Genomic DNA, 22350 nt, shown 5'->3' with positions numbered 1-22350 from the left:
TTAGCTAATCAATGAGCTCCAAGATTAGGGAGAGATCCTGAATCAAAGAAAAAGGTGGAGAGCAAGAGAAAAATACTAAATCTGACCTCTGTATATACACATGTTCACAGAAACAAATAAAAACAAAATTTTAAAAAATGACCAGAGTAGAGAGAGTACTAGCATAGTTCCTTCTCCCTTCTTACTTTCTCTTTTATCACATGTTCTCTTACATTTAAGAGGAAATATATCATAAGGAAAAGAATTGTATCTGCTTCATAAAAATGGGTGCTGGCACTGTGGAAGTGACATCAGAAGTTCAAGGTCACCATAGTTAGTAAGAGGCAATCCTAAATTATCTAAGATTATCTCAAGAAACCAAATAAAAAAATTAAAAAATAAAAAAGTAACTAAATAAATAGTATTGGGGAAATGGCTGGGTTCATAGACTGCTTTCCCACGATGCATGAATTCTATTCTAGCTTCTATTCCCCAGTACCAAAAAACTGGATATAAGTGACCCATACCAGTAAGCAACACATGGCATTGAAGGGTACAAAGATCAAGTTCATGCTCATCTTTGACCAGACACTGAGTTTGAGGCCAGTAAGAGCTACACAGAACACTGAAATGGGCTCAGTGGTTATGAGCACTTACTGCTCTTAGAGAGGATGGCAGTTCAGTTCCCAGCACCCATATCAGGCAGCTCACAACCACTTGTAGCCCCACTTCCAGGTGACCTGATGGTCTCTTCTATCTTCCACAGGTACTTGCACTCACATGGTATACCAACATACACCCAGGTATATACACATATGCATTAAAAATTTTAATCTTGAAAAAAAAGTAAGAAACAACAATTAAAAAACATAATTGTTACTCCTTTGCTTCTTGATTAAAGGCATATAATTAAGATGATGAGGATATAGCTCAGGAGTTGAATTTATATCCACACTGCCTTCGATCTCCAGTACCACAAAAGACACAAACCACAAAACAAATGTAAATAAAATGCATATATGAAACAGGCAGTGGTGGTGCATGCCTAGCACTCAGGAGGCAGAGGCAGGTGGATCCCTGTAAGTTTGAGGCTATCTTGTTCCAGGGCAGCAAAGACTACACAGAGAAACCTTATCTTGAATTTTTTTTTTTTTAAAGTTTCTTGTGTATACAAGGTATTGTAAAGATATTATTCTCAGAAGGAGGGAAAGAAGTCTGGTAGGCTTGTTTTTCAGTCACATGAACGACAGAAAGAATCCCTAACTAGAACATACCAAGTTCTTAATATGCTTATTTATCATACATAACAAATTCCAAAAAATGAAGAAATTAAGTTATGCTGGTAATACTAGTTATACTCTACTTTTCCAACTCCTTTTCAGTCTTAAAAATCTAGCTTTTATTTTTGTCATAAAAACTATAGATTACACTGCCTGGATCTGCTGTGTTATTGGTCTCAGACAATGAAGGAAAATAATAAAAATAAAAAGTAAAAAAAAAAACCAAAACTACAAGAAAGGTGGAGATATGAAGTTACTTTTTCAACACCTCTTGTTCTACAATCTGGATTCCTCTTTTATCACGCCAAACGTTCTCCTTGCTTTCAGCAGTGTAAGAGCAATGGCTTTCCACAGCTGTTAGTACAAAGGTGCTTTCTTTCCCTTTATTGTTCTGTCTGATTGACGTTTGTAGCATAAAATCCCTCTATTTAACTCTTTTAATTTAGTGCATGTGTACACATAATGTGGTAAACATGTCCACTGAGATATTACCCAGTCTTTAAAAAGAAGGGAAGTTTAATATATACTGCAACATGGATGAATTTAAGTAAATGAAATAAGCCTGTCACATAAAGACAGATATATCTAATTCCACTTATAGGACAGTAGAAGAAATTGAGAGAGAAAGCAGAGCAGGTTATTAGGGCCTGAGGACAAGGGATGAAATAAGTAGTTATCATTTAATACTATTTCCAGCTTATATATTATTTGATACTCAGATAAGAAATACTGAAGAGTGAACAATTTAAGTATTATAAATATCTAAACTAACTGCACATTCACAAGCAATTCATATACTTACTTAATATCATACAAATACATTATCTGTGAATTTAAAAATAAAAACCAAACTGAGAGTAAGAAATACCTACCAAGCTTTTATCCACATTGGTGCTAGATCTGTTCTCACTGGGATTTGCTGAAGGTAAGTATCTATCAGGTGAGTAGAAGGAATTTAAAAAGAAAATAGCTTTTAATATATACTAACAAACAATAAGCACTGTGTGCCTGTTTTATGTTCAGTGTTATACTAGTCAATTTTCAAAAAATTAAGTATGCTTAATTTTTATTTCAGAAACTATATAAGTTAGATTGTTCTTAAGTAACACTACAATTATAATTCAACATTTCTATAGAAAAATGATGTATCAACATCAAGAAACAAAGTGGTGCCAGGCTGTAGTGGTGGCACACGCCTTTAATCCCAGCACTTGGGAGGCAGAGGCAGGCGGATTTCTGAGTTCGAGGCCAGCCTGGTCTACAGAGTGAGTTCCAGGACAGCCAGGGCTACACAGAGAAACCCTGTCTCAAAACAAACAAAAACAAAAAACAAAGTGGTATTTAGTATAAAAAGTAGTGCAATAGTGCTGACATTTAAAATAATCACAACCTCAGTGCTCTTCTTCTATTTTGCTTTTAACTCAAAGTTTAGCTTTGTTTTTTTAATTCTTCACTCTTAATATCATGAGAAAGAGAGGGATTCTATATACAACATTAACAACACACTTTAGGTTCTCTCACTAACTTCTATATTTTAGATTTATTATAAAATAGCACAAAAAACAAAAGTGCTTAAGACCAGGAAGCTACATAGTACCAAAAAATCCTGCCAGGGACTCTGACTAGAGAGAGCAAGAGTTTTGCAGATTTAGATTTATATGCTATATAACCTGCATTCTACAAAGCTAGGAGTAAAAGGCTCTCTGGATGTAGAAGGGGAATACAAGGACACCATCTACCCACATCTTCTCCACCTTTGTTTTCTTGTGTTCAAAAGCTCTTTGTGTTGTGTATAGTGTTGCTTTTACATAAAATGTGGACAATTACTTTAATAAGGCACTACATTTCTACATACATCGTCTAGGTGGACATATGCCCAGGCCTACATGCATACATATAAAATAATAAAAATATTTATATTAGACAATAAGACGTTAAGAACACAATATATCCTATTTTTTAAGAAATATAAACATTAGTTAGGAACATGAAACATGAATATAAAGGAAAATCAGAAAATACACTGAAGTGCATGATAATGTAGTACAAACTGTTTAAAGATTAACTTTGTACAGAGAATCATAAAGTAATTAATTGCTAGACTCCATACAGGGGATCCAAAAATACTGGGGATTGTTTGTCAACATAATGTTTTCAAAAACATAAAAGCACCATTATATCCTAGATAATATAATATATAAAATTAGACTTTAGAAAAACCTATCTAGATGATCTCCTGTTTACATATGTCAACATAAAGTAAATACAGTATTATGTAAGTGTCAGGAGGAAGGGATCAAACAGTAGGCTTTTTCATGGTCAAAGCTCAAGCGTGACCTAGTTGGTAGTGATGCTGCTCCAGTGCCTAGTGAGGTTCTAAGTAAATCTTGGGAAAGCGAATTTAGGAGGCAGGACTACAGTGCCTTCTTGATTTCTACTGTAGACCCAAATCTATTGTTATGAAAGTTCTGATTTAAATAATAAGACTTGTTAACATGAAGTTAATTATAATATTCAAATTTAATAATCACTCTAAGTCAAATTTTTAAAATCACACCATAAAAAATAAATTGATCTTTAAAACAAGAAATGTTTAAAACAATGAAAAATAACAGGTTTGCAGATTTAAACCAGAAGTGCTTTGTTGGTACTACTGGTCTAGCACTTTATTTCTGTTAAGTAGAACTTACATTATAAGTTCATTCATTTTCTCACTGGATATATATTGTATCATATTCTGTACCACAGTATGACCATCCATTTGACAAAGAACAAATTATCAAATATGTCTGTTGAATGGATGAATGCCCAACATAATGAAATATGTAAAGATAGAAGCTAACAACAGATGTTATCAGTTAGGAACAGCTGACACTGCGTGCTTACTTCATGCAAAGCACAATTGTGTTTTACTGTGTTTTTATTCACATAACCCTTAAGACAACTCAGAGTTCCAGGGGATGGAAACAGTTATTAAAAGGCTACAGTTATTTGTCAAACATAACACTATAGGTAATATTGTATGTTATAGTTCATGGAAATGCTCATTAAATGTTTTGGGGTTTTTTTGGAAGAGGAAGGAGAAACTAAGTTTTCAAAAACTAAAAATTATTGGCTTTCAGTAGCATTAATACAGTGATAAAATGATAGGTAAATGTATTAAGTTGTTCAGAAATTTTTGAGCAGTTAACTCTTTAAATAAAAATAGTAACTGAAATGTCAGTTATTAACATATTTCATCTGTTATTTTCACTTGAAGATATGCTACATAATTCAACATAAAACTATATTCTTAACATGAATGCAAGAAAAAATTCTCAAATACCAAATACTAAAAATAAATATTGGTGGGGGCTGGAGAGATGGCTCAGTGGTTAGGAACAGTGACTGTTCTTCCAGAGGTCCTGAGTTCAATTCCCGGCAACCACAGGGTGGCTCACAACCATCTGTAAAATGATCAGTTGCCTTCTTCTGGTGTGTCTGAAGACAGCTATAATGTACTTATATTCACAAAATAATTATTTTAAAAAATTGGTATACTAAAAAGATCTAACTTTAGATACTGTCAAACCTACTTAAAAACAATATTTAGTTATCTTTAAGAAGATATGGTGATGGGACTGGAGAGATGGCTCAGCGGTTAAGAGCACTGACTGTTCTCTCGAAGGTACTGAGTTCAAATCCCAGCAACCACATGGTGGCTTACAACCATCTGTAATGAGTTCTGACACCCTCTTCTAGAGTGTCTGAAGACAGCTACAGTGTACTTATATATAATAAATAAATAAATCTTTTAAAAAAAAAAAAGAAGATATGGTGAATATATTAGAATTATCACTTACCCCCAAATTACTCCTTGGTGTACTTACCTACGATTGCTATAATATGTAAATCCTACAAAAGGTAGCTGATTGCCAACAAAAGCTTTAGGAATAGGAAATGTTTCTTCATCTCCTTTATCTTCTTCTAAGTCATCAAAATTACTAGTATCAATGTCACTACTTAAATCAGGCACAACTGGTGCTACAGCTAAAAACAAAAAGAAAGCAGTTGTTTTTTTCAAACTTAGTATATAAATAAAGTGGCACAAAGATGTAGCAGCCCAGCACTGCAACATACATCTATAATATTAGCTACTCAAGAAGCTGGTCAACAAGACAGACTTCATGTGAAGCATCAAATAGGATCTATACTAAATACTGATGATTTCTTGCTTCTAAATAAGCTTGTGGATCACAACATTAAATGCATTAAATTCCACAATACTAAGATTTACGAGATTTCAAAATTAAATGAAAATTATATATTTGCAGTTACTTATGTTTCAAGTTTAAGCTGCATGCTACAAGTAAAATTAAGATTTGCTACAAAACACGACATAGTTTGAAATACTCAAAAGCATTTGGGAATGGATATGTTAATTTTCAGAACATACAGCTTAACAAAGTGTACTTTTTTTTTAAAAGGTCCATTTTAAGCATTGGATTATTCTTTTAAATTGTTAATCTGCTATAGAGAAAACTGAAAATCAAGATTATTTCTTAGTTATCCTAGAAATAAAGAGGAGGAAGGGAATCATACATGATGGGGAGTGGTTAAAGGACTTCTATCTTATAAGAGAAAACACCACGTGAAGTTAATGTTTCTAATAGCTTCTGGAGCTTGACTATGATATAAAAGGGAACATCTAAGTATAAAGCTAGGCAGTGGTGGTGTATGTCTTTAATCCCAGACTAGGGAGGCAGAGGCAAGCAGATCGAAGTTCAAGGCCAGCCTGGTCTATAGAGTGAGCTCTAGAACAGCCAGGGCTACATAGAGAGACCCTGCTTTAAAAAAAACAAACATCCATCTGACCGAGTGACTGACTGACTGACCAACCAACCAACCAATCAACCGAAGTATAAAGCCTTTGGTATAAAACACAAGACAACCAAGACACTACCTTAGGTACAATTACCTCACTTTCCCTTAGTGAAAAAAGATGAATATGAGCAAAATCAACTGAACGCATTTCATTGATTTACTAAGGTGCTATGTTTTTTTTTAATCACTTAGGCCCAGACCAAAAAATATCTATCAAGTTCAATCTTAGGCACATGAAACTATTTGGCCAACTTTGGAACTAAGCAACAGAGGTAGCCCAACAAAGCTGTAGCATTAACCACCAGTAGCAACAGAGGGAAAGAAAAGAGGGTCTGTCTACCATTCACTTTCATTCAAAAGAACTGCCTGATTTGTAAAAAGAGAAGTACGTAAAAGATCACCGCTCCCTGACAAGTAAATTATGGTCTTGGCAAAATCAATCTTTCTCCTTCCCTCCCTTGTAATTCCTCTCATTGATTTTTTTTGCTTGTTTTTTTTGTTTGTTTTGTTTTTGTTTTTCAACACAGGGTTTCTCTGTATAGCCCTGTTCTGTAGACTAGGCTGAGACTAAGTTTTCTTATGAGGTATTATTTTAATTTTTAGAAAATAAATTATCATGCTTTACTTATGTGTGCACACATGTCCATGGCATGGCATATTATGGAGGTCAGAGGACAACTTGTAGGTACTTATGTGGATCCTGGGAAGAAATCTGGTATAAGCATTTGGTGGCAAGCACCTTTACCTAATGAACCATCTTACCCACCCATCAGAGAGTTTAAAACCTGTAAAGGTTTTTCTTTTTTTTCTCTTTCTTTTTTTCCCCCTTCCTTTCTTCCTTCCTTTATAAACTGTTGAGATGTGAGTGGAAGACATTCTGATAGAGCTCTGAAATCTCTGCTTCTGAGTTACCATGTTTAAGACTGTGCATAATATCACCTAATCACATGAGAACTAGTTAGTGAGGTGAGGACTATTTTACTGACTTATTATCAATAGTGTAATCAGATTCAGGCTTTGTTAATAAATAACCAATAACCTGATGGGCATCAACAAATCCTAAAAAAACCTTTCTCTATTGAAGTAAGCACTATGTTGGCAAAAACTGTCAGAGGCAACTTTCTTGAGAACTGTATAATCTAATAATACCTTAAAATATACAGGGGTTGTTTAATAAAGAGAGTGACTCAGAGGACCTGGAGAGATGGATCTGAGTTAAGAGCATTTGCTGCTCTTGCAGAAGAGCCAAGTTCTATTTCTAGCACCTTCATCAAGTGACTCACAACCACCTCTAACTTCAGTTACAGGGGAATCAGATGACCTCTTCTGGCTTTTGTACTCACACACACACACACACACACACACACTCACACACACACACACATGCACACACGCACACACGCACGCACGCACTCACATACACACAGAGTTTAAAAAGTTAAGAAAAACAACAATTGAAACAAACAAACAAACAAACCAAAGAACTCATAATGTTGGTATCTGGGAAATTTCTGTCATTGGTTAACAGAACAGAGATCATAATAACACAAGGCAAGAGACATGAACTTTGTAAAACCAGTTTGAACAATCAAAGCTAATCACAGCTCACAATAAACAACAACCTTTAGAGGAGAGGAAAAAAAAGCATGCCACTGGGGAACTCCAGACATTTGAACTACTAAATACAATTTTATAATAAATCTTTATGTGTATAAACATTAAAGGATACCAGGGACAATGAACTATAAAGAAGCAGGAGAATAATGTCTTAACTGTTAGGTGATAGAAAAAAGAATAAAATAGAAATCCTGGCACTGAATAAAAAATACGCAGCCTAAAGGAATTAGGCACAATCAACTGACCCACATGTGCATCTAAGACGTCTGGCACAAGAGAAGAAAAAGAAGCAGAAAGAGTATTTAAAGAAATACCAGAGCTCCCCAAATCTGATAAAACTTATCAATATACACATTTAGGAAACTGAATACAAAATAAAGAAAACTTACAAAAGAACCACTTGAAGATGCATACAGTCAATAGTGTAATCTCAGCCATGAGGAAAAAATAGGAAAAGATAACTACATAGATGAATATAAAAGCCAAGATTTTTGACAACTGTTCTTTTACTTGTGTGATTTTAAAAACTCCATAGAGAAATAATTAAATAAAAAAATGAACAAATTAAAAATGAGGAAAAAAATTAAAATTATACAGATGGTCAATAAACAAACATGGAACTGTTCAACTTCCATGTCATATAAGTAGCCAATAGGAAATTGCACACCAAAACCACTATGAGACAGCACCAGGGTGGATAATGAATGATTGCTCAAAAACCTAAAAACAGAAATGCAAAATGATTCTTCAATTCCATTTTGTTGATAGTTACTCAAGTAGACATTTCTGTAAATATTCATATATACTTTACATAGTTATAAAATAGCTATAATGTAAAATAACAAATATATTTCAAAATAAACATTGGTGGATGAATAGCTAACAAGAGTTAGAGAGTAATCTAAATGTTTAATGACTGATAAATGGATTTAACAAAATGTGTTACATTTTGTTAAACAATGGTTAACTATGATTAACGCTACAACAAAGATGAGACAGGCAGATGTCTGCTAGGTCAAACAAGCCAATAATAAAAAGCTAACACTACAGTGTTCTCCTTAAATGAGATACCCTAAATAATCTAGTTCATAGAGACAGAAATTTACACATTTTGCTTATTGGGGGCCAACTGGGAAGAAGAAAGGAGAATTAATATTTTAATAAATAAAGATTTTTAATCTAAAATGGTGAAAATTTTTGAGAAACTCAATGATGATGGTTTATGGCAATGTGACCATATGTGATGCTAGTGACTGAAAGTTAAATGACTCAAGTACGGGTTTTGTCATGCCTACTTTACTCATCAAGAAAGGAAAAAAAGTTACTTAAAATAAAAATGAATTAATTATAATGTCAACAAAGTCTACACTTTTAAAGAGCCCTGACTTGCAAGCTAGGCCCAATTTTTTTTTTATTAACGAAGACCATATTATTAATCTTTACCATGAAAATGTAAAATTCTGAGAGACTTTACTAGTCTGAAGAAGTCTGTAAGACTTAGTATAGGTTTGCTTTTTGCTAAACATATAGGACATAAGCAGAGAGACTGTCATGGATAGTACCTTATATATTGCTCAACAGTTACAAATAGAAGACTAAGCAAAGGCAATGTTTTGTTTCCAATGAGATGGTAAATAAGAAAATGTTTTGCAGGTTATCATATTATTGTTAATATAAAATTATTATATGTAATAAATACCGGATTTACATGCTTTCATACAAATTTAACTGCTAACATGTTGCTTTCTTACATCTCTTTTAAATAGGAAAAAAGTCATTAAATGGTACATAATATTACAATGACCAAGGGCTAGAACCTCATACAGATTTAGGTATGAATGAATCCCTGTGCTATCACTGATTCATAATGTGCTGGTAGTGTGGAAAGGGTTTTTCAAGGGAAAGGGTATTTCCATTTCTTTAGTCTTCTATCTTAATCTCACAACCCTGTAATTTCTTAAACTTTATCTCATGTAAACGTAGAAGTAATTTTATAATCTTAATATTTTATAACTTTAAATAAAAGGTGAACAGATTCAAGAGACTTGGAGAAAATACTGCACAACCAAGAAAAAAAGATTGACTGGAAGACTAATTGTCATGACTTTAAAACATTTAACTGGTAAAACCTAGATTAGTTTTACTAAATTAGTAAAAGAGAGCAATTTTTCCTAAAGAAAATGAAAATTCAAATATATTTAAAGTATTAAAAACTGAAACGGTAAAGATATTTAGTCATTAAAAGTATTGGCTGCTCTTTGAGAGTCTGTTTGGTTTCTAGAACCATATGATATGGCAGTGCACAACTTTCTATAGCTTCAGAGACATTCTTGTTTCTGTAGGTACTAGGCACACACATGGTGCACACATAAGAAAACATCAAAATAATAAAAATAAGGAAATCTCTAAAAGGAATTACACTCATTATAATGTAGGTTAGTGAGTTCAGTATAGAAGAAATCAAAGCATTCTTGGTATTTTAGGAGTGGGCTGTGAAGAAAGATAGGAAGAAAGAAATGTGATAATAAGTTCTACAACTTTTAGTTTTTCAATAATCACAAAGCAGAACTGATTACATTTAGGAAAAACTATAAAAATGCTCCTAAGTCTGTTGCATCTAAGACCCTAACAAAACCATAAGGGCAGGCATATGGCTCAGTGGTAGAATGCTTGCTTGGAATGCATAAAATCCTGGGCTTGATTCCCGGTATCACCAGAAAAACCAACAGCAACAAAAACCCTCTACGAAACAGACAGCAATGAAGCTCTTTAAAATATAAAGAGATGACAATATTAATAAAAATCACAAAAGGCAGTAATAATCTTTAAATACAAAGTTCACTTGATTTAAAACCAGAAATTTATGTTTTTCATAAGTAAAGGCAGTCTTATTAAAGATATGTAGGGTTATAATAAAATGACATGAATTTGGACCTCAATTTCCACACAACTATGAGCTTCACAAGGAAAAACTTGGTTTGAGACTGTTATTCTTCTAAGGCATGGAATAAAATCATGCTTGGCTTGCAAAAAGGGTTCAAATCTCACTTTGTATACTTAATATCAAATTTTCAAGCATATATATAAAAAGTATTTTATATATAATAAATATAATCAAATACTTATATATAATATTTTTTATATATAAAACCATCCTACTTTTATAGTGGTTTATTATTATCTGCTGTACATTTCTCGACCGGATGTAACTATTAATAAGATTTCCCAAGGTCACACTGCTGCTATAGCTTCTTTAATAAGCCTGTAAGTATAGTCAATGACACTCCTTGTTATAGTACAATCTATTGATCTCTGGATTAATTAGCTTTCCCTTCTTCTTGAGTAATTTTATAGTATAGAACAATATATGCTATATTGTAAGCAATGTGCCTGTTTCTTTTAGTAATCATTGATAACTACAATACATCACTAAAACTAGCAAATGTACATCATGGACTTGAAAATTAATTTAAATTTTTTTCTCTTCAAGTAAGAACTACCACTCACTGTCTCAATGAATTCCACAATCCTTATGTTCCTAATACTATCCAGGAAAGCTCATTTCTATTACTATTCATAGGTGATGGGCTAGCAGCAGCATCCTTTTTTTGATAAATAAAAAGGAAAAAAATAAAAAAACAAAACAAAACAAGAAGAAACAAAAAACTTCTGAAACTCAGTATGAAAAAAAGATTAACTCTTATTCTCCTAAGTCTGGGTCATTAGTGCAATTATGTACTTTGATGCTAATGTACAGTATAATAACCTTATAATCATATAACTATGATGTAAAATAAAATATACATTTATATATTTTACATATTTATATAATTATAAGTGATTATATATCACACAATATGATTGTTTAGGTTATATAATATTTTATATGGTATATTATACATAATTATAATAAAAACATTGTGATTTCAATAACTGTGTTATGTAAACTTTTCTTCAGATCACCTTATAAGTTAACTTTGTTTTATAAAAAATAAGAAAATGTTCTATAATGACAATTAAATTCTAGCATAGTATATTTCACAACTGCATTCTGCAAAGCCCTAATCAAGTATACCTCAAGTTCCAATGTAAACATAAATAAAACTGAGTTATATTCTGGACTTATCAGTAATTCAGTCACCTTACAGCTGAAGTTTTAATTGAAACAGGATAAAAACTCATCCATTCCTACTCTTTGATAATTCTCTTATAGAAATAACTAAGCCTAAATGAAGATCTACTCAAAAATGCTCAAGTATCAACTGTGACTGTTGAACCCAGCTCCAGTTCCATCAGGATGGTATGCTGTGCAAGGGATATGTGGGGCATAGCTCCACAAAGTTTTCCAGAACTTTTTAACTAGGTTTAGGGAATTTATGAATTTATTTTCATCAACTGTACGCAAATATTTTGTAAGGCACTTTAAACTTATTATAACTACTTTCAAATACTCTTTGAATGTTCAGGGAAAAAAGAACTTACTGTCTCGGAGCGTTTCCCAAGCCCACTGATCATTTTTGAAGAACAGATGACGTTTGATTTCCTCTACACCATTTCTGCCCAATCTTACTTCTCTAAATAGAGGAGAAAAGTAATCATTTAAGATCTTATTATAACTTGTATAGATTTCTTCATGACAGAACACCAAACCTGAGCAGTTACGTCACCTATAAAATCTATTATCAGCAAAATTTTCAGAAAATAAAGCACAGACTAACTTTGAAGAATTTTTTTTTAAAGGGAAAAATACATAAAGGTACTGACTTGTTCCTATTTTCTATGACTTTTAATTGTTTTAAAAGCTTATGGTAAGCTTTCATATATATGAAATTTATAAAAAACCAGAAACACATTTAAAATTTTAATTGCCACTTTTATTTTTAAAAATTATTCAGCCATTTTTTATCAATTAAAACCTGATAATGGCAAAGCAGGGCATAAGGAAAATGACTATACCCTGATGGTATGTGTAGATAGGCAGGAGGATTGAAAGCTCAAAACCAGATAGAGCTACGATGAAACTGCAGTCCAGTGACAAAGCATTTAAGAATCTTGAGTTCAGCCTGTAGTCAAACAGTCACTCACATCCATCTTAAAATGAACAGAAATAAGACCCAAAACTATCTAGCCCTTTTTTGGAAAGCATCATAAACTAAAACTTGCCTTCAACAGAAGTGAAGACGGGGACTTGGTGCCACATGTTATCTATCAGAGCTCAATTGGAATACAATCAAATCCAAATTTTTCAAAAGCTAAAAACATTGCTTTGTATATATAACACTTTGTTATGAGATTTCACTGACTCTTTTTCAGGCCAGATTCTCTGACACACAATGCTTACACTTCACTGTAATTACTACTACACAATGTCTATTTTCTCACAAGAGAACTATGAGGTTACTTGAAGCATATGCAATGTAAGTTGCTAATTCCTATTTGGCTAGCACCAACATACAACACAAGATAGTTCTTTACATTAAAATATAAAAATCTAAAAACTGCCTTTCAAGCTCTAAACAACATACTGAGGATAAATTAATTTTAATTAAAGTAATCCTCAAATTGAAATATACTTATAAGTACTAGACTTTTGCTACTACGTAACAATCTATGATCAACATTAAACGTAATCTTAAAAGTCATTTGATTCTTGTATTTAATTAATTAATGCATTAATTAAAAATAATTAAATCTAAGTTCTTACATAAGTAAGTGACTGAACTAAACTCTCACTTCCCTGTCCTGTATCTTAAGTCCTGGATTCAATTTTCAGCACTGCAACATAATTATTACAGGAAGCTACAAAAGTATATGCAATGTTCCACATTTTACATTCATAAGCACTTGTTGCATCTAGAAGACACAACAGCTATGGGTACAAGAAAGGCACTCATTTAAATACTATAAGTTACCAAATCAAAACTGTCATAAGTTGAAGGAATATCATCACTTTTACTTAACTAAGGGAAGCATGCTTTCTATTAGTGTAAATCAGTGATAAAGATGCACCCAAATTCTAGAGGTTTTAATACATCAAGAATAAAAAGGGAAAAAAAAAAACTTAGCTGGATGTGATGTCAGGTAATGTTAACCCTAGCATTTGGGAGGCAGAAGCAGGTATTTCTGTGAATTCAAGACCAGCCTGATTTACAAAGTGAGTTCCCACACAGCAAAAGTCTGTGTGGAAAATAATAAAAAACCTAGGATTCAGTCTGATAATCAACTTAAAAACAAAACAAAAAACAAAAACAAAACAAAATATTATCTGGCCATCAGCTGACTGCTTATGTGCACTAAGCAGACAGGCAAAAGATACCAGAATACCGTAATTTTATATCAGGCTTTATTATCATAAACTTTCAAGACATTAGCTTTTATATTCTAATAGTTCACATGCCAAGAGAGATCAAGTATGAACCTTAAAAATTGAGCAGCAAAATGAGAATGTCTTTACTTAAATAAGTGTATAAGCTGATGAGATGGCTGAGCAGGGAAAAGTGCATACTGTGGAGCCTAAAAATGTATATTTGAGAGCAGAGAAGGGCTAACTTTTATGCTGGGGCATGAACACGCACACTGTAATACGCGAACTCGATGTCAAAATTATTTATTTACCTGTCCGTAAGGAAGGCACAAATGAGATTTTTTGCCTCTTTTGATATATCATTATCATCAGGGAAAGTAAGTGAATTTTTATGGTTCATAATTTTACTGTAAGTCCCAACCAAAGAATCTGCATAAAAAGGTGTATCACCTGAAAAAAATTGACAGAAAAAAAAAAAACACAAAGAAATACATTTACAAAAATACGTATTTTCAAGGAAGAATCAGTTACCTGGTTTTAAAAAAAAAACAATAAATAGATTGTTAAACTATACACTTAACATAGAAAAATGGAACACATCATAAAATTAGCCCATAAATAGCTTTTAGAACAGACAAAACAGGTTAGGGATCTTATTTATTTCCTACAAATTTAATATTGCAATTTAATAATGAGAGAAAGCCAAGTGGTGGGTTTGGGATGAAAAACATTAGACACTTAAAACAAAAACAGAAATTAGATGCTTTAAGAACACTTGCTGCTACACCAGATCCAAGTTCTGTTCCCCACCTTTATCTGGACTGTGTAGACACTTGGCATACACGTGGTACATAGACAAACATCAGATAAAATACCCATACACATAAAATAATATTAAAGCGATTGTGCACGCGCACGCCCACACACACACACACACACACACACACACACACACACACACACACATACACACACACGAAACTAAACCCTCCTTTACTCACCTACAAGCATTTCATATAAAAATACCCCAACTGACCACCAGTCACACTCTCGTCCATAATAGCCATCACCGCCTTGGGATTTTAATACTTCAGGTGAAATATAATCAGGTGTTCCAACTGCTGTATCACATCGTACCATACCTTCCTAAAAGGAGCAGCAAGCCTAGATTAGTATTTAATACTTTTCAATGGTTTTCTTAATATAACTCAAAGAAGAACTTGTTATAAATAACTTATCAAAATTTAACACATTATTCATAATTGCTAAAATCAGAGACAGTCTAGAAATCCATCATTAGATGAGTAGAAACAATGCAGTAATAAACACTGGAATTTATCCAGCTATATAAAAAGATGAAATCATGGCATCTTCAGGAAAATGAATGATCTAGAAGTCATGTGAAGCAAAGTAAGTCAGACTCACAAAGACAAATGCATTCCTTCTCTCACATGCTTAATCTAGATTTAAGCTCTTGTGTGCATATATATACACACATACATACACACATGTAAGTATGTATACACACACAGGGTCAGGGTTACACACACACTCCTGTGTGCAACATCAAGGCAGTAGAGAGACCATGAGAAGAAAGAAGGCAAGGGAAGCAAAGAATGATGACAATGAAATACAGATGACATGAAAACCATGAGAATACTAGTCACAGGAGGGGACCATAAGCACAGAGTGTTGCAGATGAATACAATGGATAACACATGGAAATAGCAGAGTAAAACTCACTTCTGTATGCTAACAAAAATATTTTTAAAGTGCAAACTTGAAAAAACATAAATGTAAATCATGCATATACATCCTAATTATATAAATATCAGTGAATACAAATTCATGTTTTTGTATTATAGTACTCACTAGATGCCACCATTTCTTACTCTAACTGCTAATATGATGACTGCATAGTAATTCCAGAGACGAAAATCAAGGCAAACAGATTGAGATTACATAATAAACCATTTTAGTGCATATAAATATGATTTCACTATTTTTTAACCAAAATATCTGATTTAACTATACTAGAAATTGTGATATAAATACACAAAAGCTAACTGTACAGATATGAAATGGAGCAGTACATAAGGCAAAGGACTTGATAGTGTTAATTCGAAGTAACTATCAGATCCACATTTTAATGTCCTCTTCCCAAATTATTTATTTTACCTACTTTATTAGTACAATTAAAAATAAATGTTGACACACTAGTTTACATGTAATGTTTCCTTTTAATATATCTTTCAAAATTATAACTACACATCTCTAGCTATTCTGTTGTGAAATATAATACATAAGCCTTTATAACAAAAGAAAAAAGGTAGCATTTTCCTTTCAACTGTATGTATAAATTATACAGTGACTATAAGTTTCTCTTACAACTGACTTTTACAAAGTGACAAAATTTTATATATGTTAAGAGAAGACAACTAAAGTCTTCATAAAATATTTCTAAGACATCCAAATCTTTTATGACAGTCTTAATTTTAACACTTAGTGACATTTACACTAATTTCATTTCTAGTTACCAGTAATGTATATAACAGTTATGAAAAGTGTTAGTCAATTTGGCAATCTATATTTACCCTAAATAGAGAGGGTAAACAATTGACTAGTTACGAATACAACACTGAAACTATGGTGTTAAGAACAACAAATATGGTCACATTGATTCTGGACAAATCCAGATATGGTTAGTGAATTCTTTTGTTTGTTTTTTGAGACAGGTAACTGTGTAACCCTGGCTGTCCTGGAACTCTGTAGACCAGGCTGACCACAAACTCAGAGATCCACCTACCTCTGCCACCCAAGGGCTGGGATTAAAGACAAGCACCAACCCCACACAACTGGTTAGTAAATTCTTTTTTTTTTTTTAAAGATTTATTTTTATGTCTATAAATACATGTGAGTGCTCTATCTGCATATACACCTGCTAGATGTTTGTGAGCATGTTGTTGCTGGGGATTGAATTTAGGACCTCTGCTGAGCTATCTTTCTAGTCCCCATGGTTAGTGAATTCTTAATAGCACTTCCTAGAGCAATACTATCTTGAATTAGAAAACAAAATTAGAATTTTAAAGTTAACCTTATTCATCTTCATACAAGTACCAAAATCTGCTAACTTCAAATGTCCAGACTTATCCAGCAGCATATTATCAGGCTTTACATCTCTGAGGGAGAGAAAAACAAACAACAAAATATTGCTAAAACAGATCAGACATTGATAAAAGCTATAAAGCATTTACTTCAGATCAAGTCTTCTTAAACTATCTACATGTACTCCTTATCCACACACCTAAAGACTCAAGTACATCAAAACATTCCTTTACATAGTGCCTTTTTTTAAAAAAGACAGTTTTAAAAGTTTGGTTTAGTTGTTTGTTTTTTGAGACAAGGTTTCTTTGTATATCCCAGGTTGTCCTGGAACTATAGACCAAACTGGTCTCTAACTCAGAGATCCGCCTGCCTCTGCCTCTCAAGAGCTAAAAGATGGTTAAAAGATTGAGCTACTGTTTGATGGTAAGAAAATGAGTAATTTGAGAGATTAAGCACAAAAATACATTTAGACATAAATGTCAGCAAAACATTATAATAAGAGATTATATGAACGACCCCAGGGCAGAGTCTAATCACTTTCACTTGGGATCCCTATATGCAGCACAGTAGTTGCACATAAGACTCAAGGGGTGGGTGTTTTCAGAATAAATTAAATTACAATGAATGTATTTCTAATTGTTCATTAATTTAATAAATTATATTTAAAACATATCCCAGCCTCAGTCCTCTGAAGAGCTACTGGTAGTTAATGTTTCCCTGGGAATGAAAGACTCTCTTCAGGGGTGTTTCCACTGTAAGTGCTTATATTCCTGAAAATAACCCCTCAACCATACTACTATAAGCGACCTCAGTTAAAGTGGTGTTTGCTTATATTTTATACATGAGAGAAGAAGTTCATGATTTAAATTCCCAAATATGAAATAATATTTTCATGCAACTTAGGGACATCCTAGAATGGTTTTATGACCTTGTACTTGAGAGTAAATTTAGACACAATTCTGTAGAGAACCTACTAAGATGAACAAGTTTTTAAAGATGCAAAAGTTTTCTAAGTGTAATATAAAATGTAATTAGTTATTTGTCTTTAATTTTTTCATTTTTAAGGGACTCCATATAGGAAGAAGACCATGACAGACCATAGTATGGGTATCAGAAAAGTCATAGGGGTGTAAAAAGATATTAAAGTATGAGAGAGATTGATTGAGTACAGGAAGATAAGTAGGAGGGGAGAAGAAAGGGTACATTGTATACAGATGTATAACAGAACAAACCTATTATGTACGATATGGCAACAAAATGTCCTTCACAAAACTTTTAGAAATCACTTTACAATTTTTTTTTAGATTTATTTATTTAATGTGTGTGCGTACTGTAGATGTCCTCAGACACACCAGAAGAGGGCATCAGATCCCATTATAGATGGTTGTGAGCCACCATGTGATTGCTAGGAATTGAAGTCAGGACCTCTGGAAGAGCAGTCAGTGCTCTTAACCCAAGGCATCTCTCCGGCCCACAATTTTATTTTTTTAAATGCACACTATAGAAGCTAGAAAATTAGACTAGGAATATTAAAGAATATTATTTATAACAAGATTAAACTAAATGCACTATAATTCTAAAATGCTATTTGTGTTACAGGGGAGGAAATTAGGTAGACTGGAAATAGGATATATCAATTAAGTGATGTTTACATTTTCTTTCAACTACTCTTTTCAAAAATAAGAAACTGAAAGAATTGCTAAATTTACCTATGAATAAAACCCATGGAATGGATTGCATCCAATGCAAGCACTACTTCTGCAGTATAGAATCTTGCCCATTTTTCAGGCACATCATAGTTGCTCATCAGGTTTACAAGGTCTCCACCAGGCATGTACTCCATCACCATGTAGAGATACCGGTCATCTTGGAATGCATAAAAAAGCTACAAATTAAAGAAAAATTAAAATGATTTTTGCAACATTTTGTTTTCATATAAAACCTATCAAAGATACTAACATAAGATGGAAGGAAATGGATTAATTGTAGAATAGCTGTAAGTGCAGGCTAATTTTCAGGGCAAGCATAAATGCCACAAGGACCCTCCCTATACACACCAAAGAGCTATAAACTGAATATCCAAGAGGCTCCTGGAGTCATTTCCTCTTCACAGCTCTCTATACTACATCTAATTTTTTTTTTATACTGAGGTTTTTATTTCTAATAGTTTCAATAAGGAACAAATTTCTCAGGCAAAGAAATACTGTACTTCTGTTTCTTAAGATGCACATGAAAGACTGTCTTGCTCTTTGATGCTACTGAGGAAAGGCTCTCATAACCCTGCCATCATGTCTAAGTCAGAGTCTCCCAAGGAGCCAGAACAGCTGCAGAAGCTCTTCATCAGAGGGCCGAGGAGCCATTTTGAACAATAGGGAGCACTAACCAACTGTGTGGTAATAAAAGATCCAAACACCAAGAGATCCAGGGGCTTTGGGTTTGTCACATACACCACTGTGAAGGAAGTAGATGCTGCTGTAAATGTAAGACCACACAAGGTGGATCGAAGAGTTGTGGAACCTAAGAGAGAAGATTCTCAGAGACCAGGTGCCCGTTTAACTGTGAAAAAGATCTTTCTTGGTGGTATCAAAGAAGACACTGAAGAACATCAAAGCAAGAGATAGCTAGTGCGTCATCCAGCCAGAGAGGTCGCAATGGTTCCGGAAACTTTGGTGGTGGTCATGGAGGTGGTTTTGGAGGACAGAACTTTAGTGGTCGAGGTGGCTTTAGTGGCAGCTGTGGAGGTAGTGGATATGGTGGCAGTAGGAATGGCTATAATTGGCAATGACAGAAGCAGTTTTGGAGGTGGTGGAAGCTACAATGATTTTGGCAATTACAACAATCAGTCTTCAAATTTTGGACCGATGAAGGGAGGAACTTTGGAGGCAGGAGCTCTGGCCCTTATGGTTGTAGAGGCCAGTACTTTACTAAACCACAAAGCCAAGGTGGCTATGGAGGTTCCAGCAGCAGGAGCAGTAGCTATGGCAGTGGCAGGAGGTTCTAATTACATACAAACAGGAAACAAAGCTTAGCAGGACAGGAGAGCCAGAGAAGTGACAGGGAAGCTACAGGTTACAACAGATTTGTGAACTCAGCCATGCACAGTGGTGGCAGGGCCTAGCTGCTACAAAGAAAACATGTTTTAGACAATACTCATGTGTGTACACAAAACTCCAGGATTGTATTTGTGACTAATTATATAACAGGTTATTTTAGTTTCTGTTCTGTGGCAAGTATAAAGCATTCCAACAGAAGGTTTTACTGTAGACCTTTTTCATCCATGCTGTTGATTGCTAAATGTAATAGTCTGATCATGACACTGAATAAATGTGTCTTTAAAAAAAAAAAGATGCACATGAGAAGTTTAGTGTTACCTTTACAATGAATATCAGAGCTCTGAGGTCTGATAAACTGGGCTTTGGCTCCACTGTAGTGCATTAGCTAGCTACCTAGCTCTGGAAATCTGCTTAGCCTCTCCTGCATGTTTCTGACCTTACCAAAAAGATGGGGGGAGGATAAAAAGCATTATGTGGTATACAGATACTAAAGCTGAGGAACCCTGATATATACGGGTAATAAAAAAAATGGAGACTTCAAGTTTCAAATGTGGGAAGCTAAAGAGGTGGTTCAGTGGTTATAAACACTTTGTTGCTCCTTGTAGAGCAACTAAACCTGGGTTTAAGTTTCCAACATACACATGGTAGCTCACAACCATCCGTTATACCAGTTCTAGGAAAGCCAACGTTATCTTCTTGTCTCCATGGGTTCCTGCAAGCATGTGGTACACATATATACACTCAGGCACACACGTGCACAAAAAAACTTTTTAAAATGGCGTTATATATAAATAGACATTTTCCAAATCCGTTTATTCCAATGCTTATTTAGTCCTCAATATGTACTGTAAATAAACAATAAAATGTATATTAGGAATTTGGAAATGATCTAGCTTAGTTTAAAAAGACTTCAAAATTAAAGATAAAAAGAAATGGAGGTGCCCTAGTTAAAGCATAGGTGGAAAACTCAGAATAATTTAGTGGGGCCTTTATTTCACAATTAAAATAACCAATTAGTCAGAAGTAGCATGTACCTATTATTTCAGCACTCAGGAAGTAGAGGTAGGAGAATCAGAGTTCAAAGCTACCCTTAGCTACATAGTAAGTGGCCTAGCATAAGATCCTGTCTGAAATTTAAAAACAAAAACATCTTAAAGACTGTTCATATTTATAAGCAAGGAAATTAGAGCCCATGAATTTTAAACAATTTGGTCAATGTCAGTCAACACTATTTAGACTTGCGCCATTTCCTTTGGAAATGAGGTCTTGCCTGGAATTCCAGACCCTCTTGCCTTTGCCTTCACTTTAACGTGACATGGCTGTGCTATACAATGTTGACCTTAGGGTATATGTTCCTCAGTACTAAAAACTTAAGGCCAACACAGGACATTTGTTGACTTAGTGAAACTCAATCTTCTGATTTCTCCATTGTTTTATTTCAGTAAGAGACACATATGCATAACTAGGCAGTTAAAAAAAGAGGACCTCATGTTTTCTCACACAAAAATATCATTACTAAAGTGAATGTAGAATACTTCCATTAAAGCAGATTAAATTCTACAAAAGTAATTTTGTTCTGACTTTTCTAAACATAATTCAGCAATTAATTTTATGACTTTAAAAATAATAATTTTATAATCACTAATAAGTTATTACTGTTATAAAAAATAAATTTCTCAGATACATTTTTACAAGCTAGTACAACATTAAGAAAACAGAATGAAAACCATACCTGAACAACCCAAGGACTATTGGCAAACGCCATGATGTCCCTTTCTTCCCAGAAAAAAGCAGAATCAGATCTCTTAATCATTTCAAATTTGCTGAGAAGCTTCATAGCATAAACCTTCCTGGTGGATTTATGCCTTACCTTTAAAATTGAAAACTAACCATTAGTTAACATGTAAAGCTCAATGCTTCATTTAATAACTTACTACATGACTTTAATATTTAATAATTTAGCTATTTCTGTTTCTTCTCTTCGTACAATTAGGTAGTATAAAGACTTTAATTACCAGAACACAATTAAAAAAATAAATCAACAAACTTTCCCAGTCTGTCCCATCATGTATGATGCCCTATTCATAAAACTATTAGCATTCTACATAGAATTAGGAGCAAAGATTTTTTTTTTGTGAGACACGAAAAG

The 22350-nt window shown here is 33.5% G+C and overlaps 1 protein-coding gene and 1 pseudogene across 2 annotated transcripts in view; one reads left to right on the top strand and one right to left on the bottom strand.

The window, feature by feature from the left end:
- Positions 1 to 22350, bottom strand: part of Rock1 (Rho associated coiled-coil containing protein kinase 1) — a 98829-nt gene that overhangs the window by 46711 nt on the left and 29768 nt on the right. For both annotated transcript variants that reach the window (XM_052201346.1, XM_052201347.1), the window contains exons 4-11: positions 21934 to 22071; positions 18858 to 19033; positions 17138 to 17222; positions 15045 to 15189; positions 14355 to 14493; positions 12222 to 12313; positions 5129 to 5288; positions 2132 to 2192 (exon numbers count right to left, since the gene is read on the bottom strand). In XM_052201346.1, coding sequence (XP_052057306.1) covers positions 2132 to 2192; positions 5129 to 5288; positions 12222 to 12313; positions 14355 to 14493; positions 15045 to 15189; positions 17138 to 17222; positions 18858 to 19033; positions 21934 to 22071 — 996 coding nt within the window. The remainder of the gene's footprint in view (positions 1 to 2131; positions 2193 to 5128; positions 5289 to 12221; positions 12314 to 14354; positions 14494 to 15044; positions 15190 to 17137; positions 17223 to 18857; positions 19034 to 21933; positions 22072 to 22350) is intronic.
- Positions 19420 to 20347, top strand: LOC127698096 (heterogeneous nuclear ribonucleoprotein A1-like; annotated as a pseudogene).

This window comes from Apodemus sylvaticus, chromosome 13 (assembly GCF_947179515.1).
Source record: "Apodemus sylvaticus chromosome 13, mApoSyl1.1, whole genome shotgun sequence".
Lineage (NCBI taxonomy): Eukaryota > Metazoa > Chordata > Mammalia > Rodentia > Muridae > Apodemus > Apodemus sylvaticus.
The sequence above is the reverse complement of the archived record's forward strand: the minus strand, read 5'-3'. Positions and strand labels throughout refer to the sequence as shown.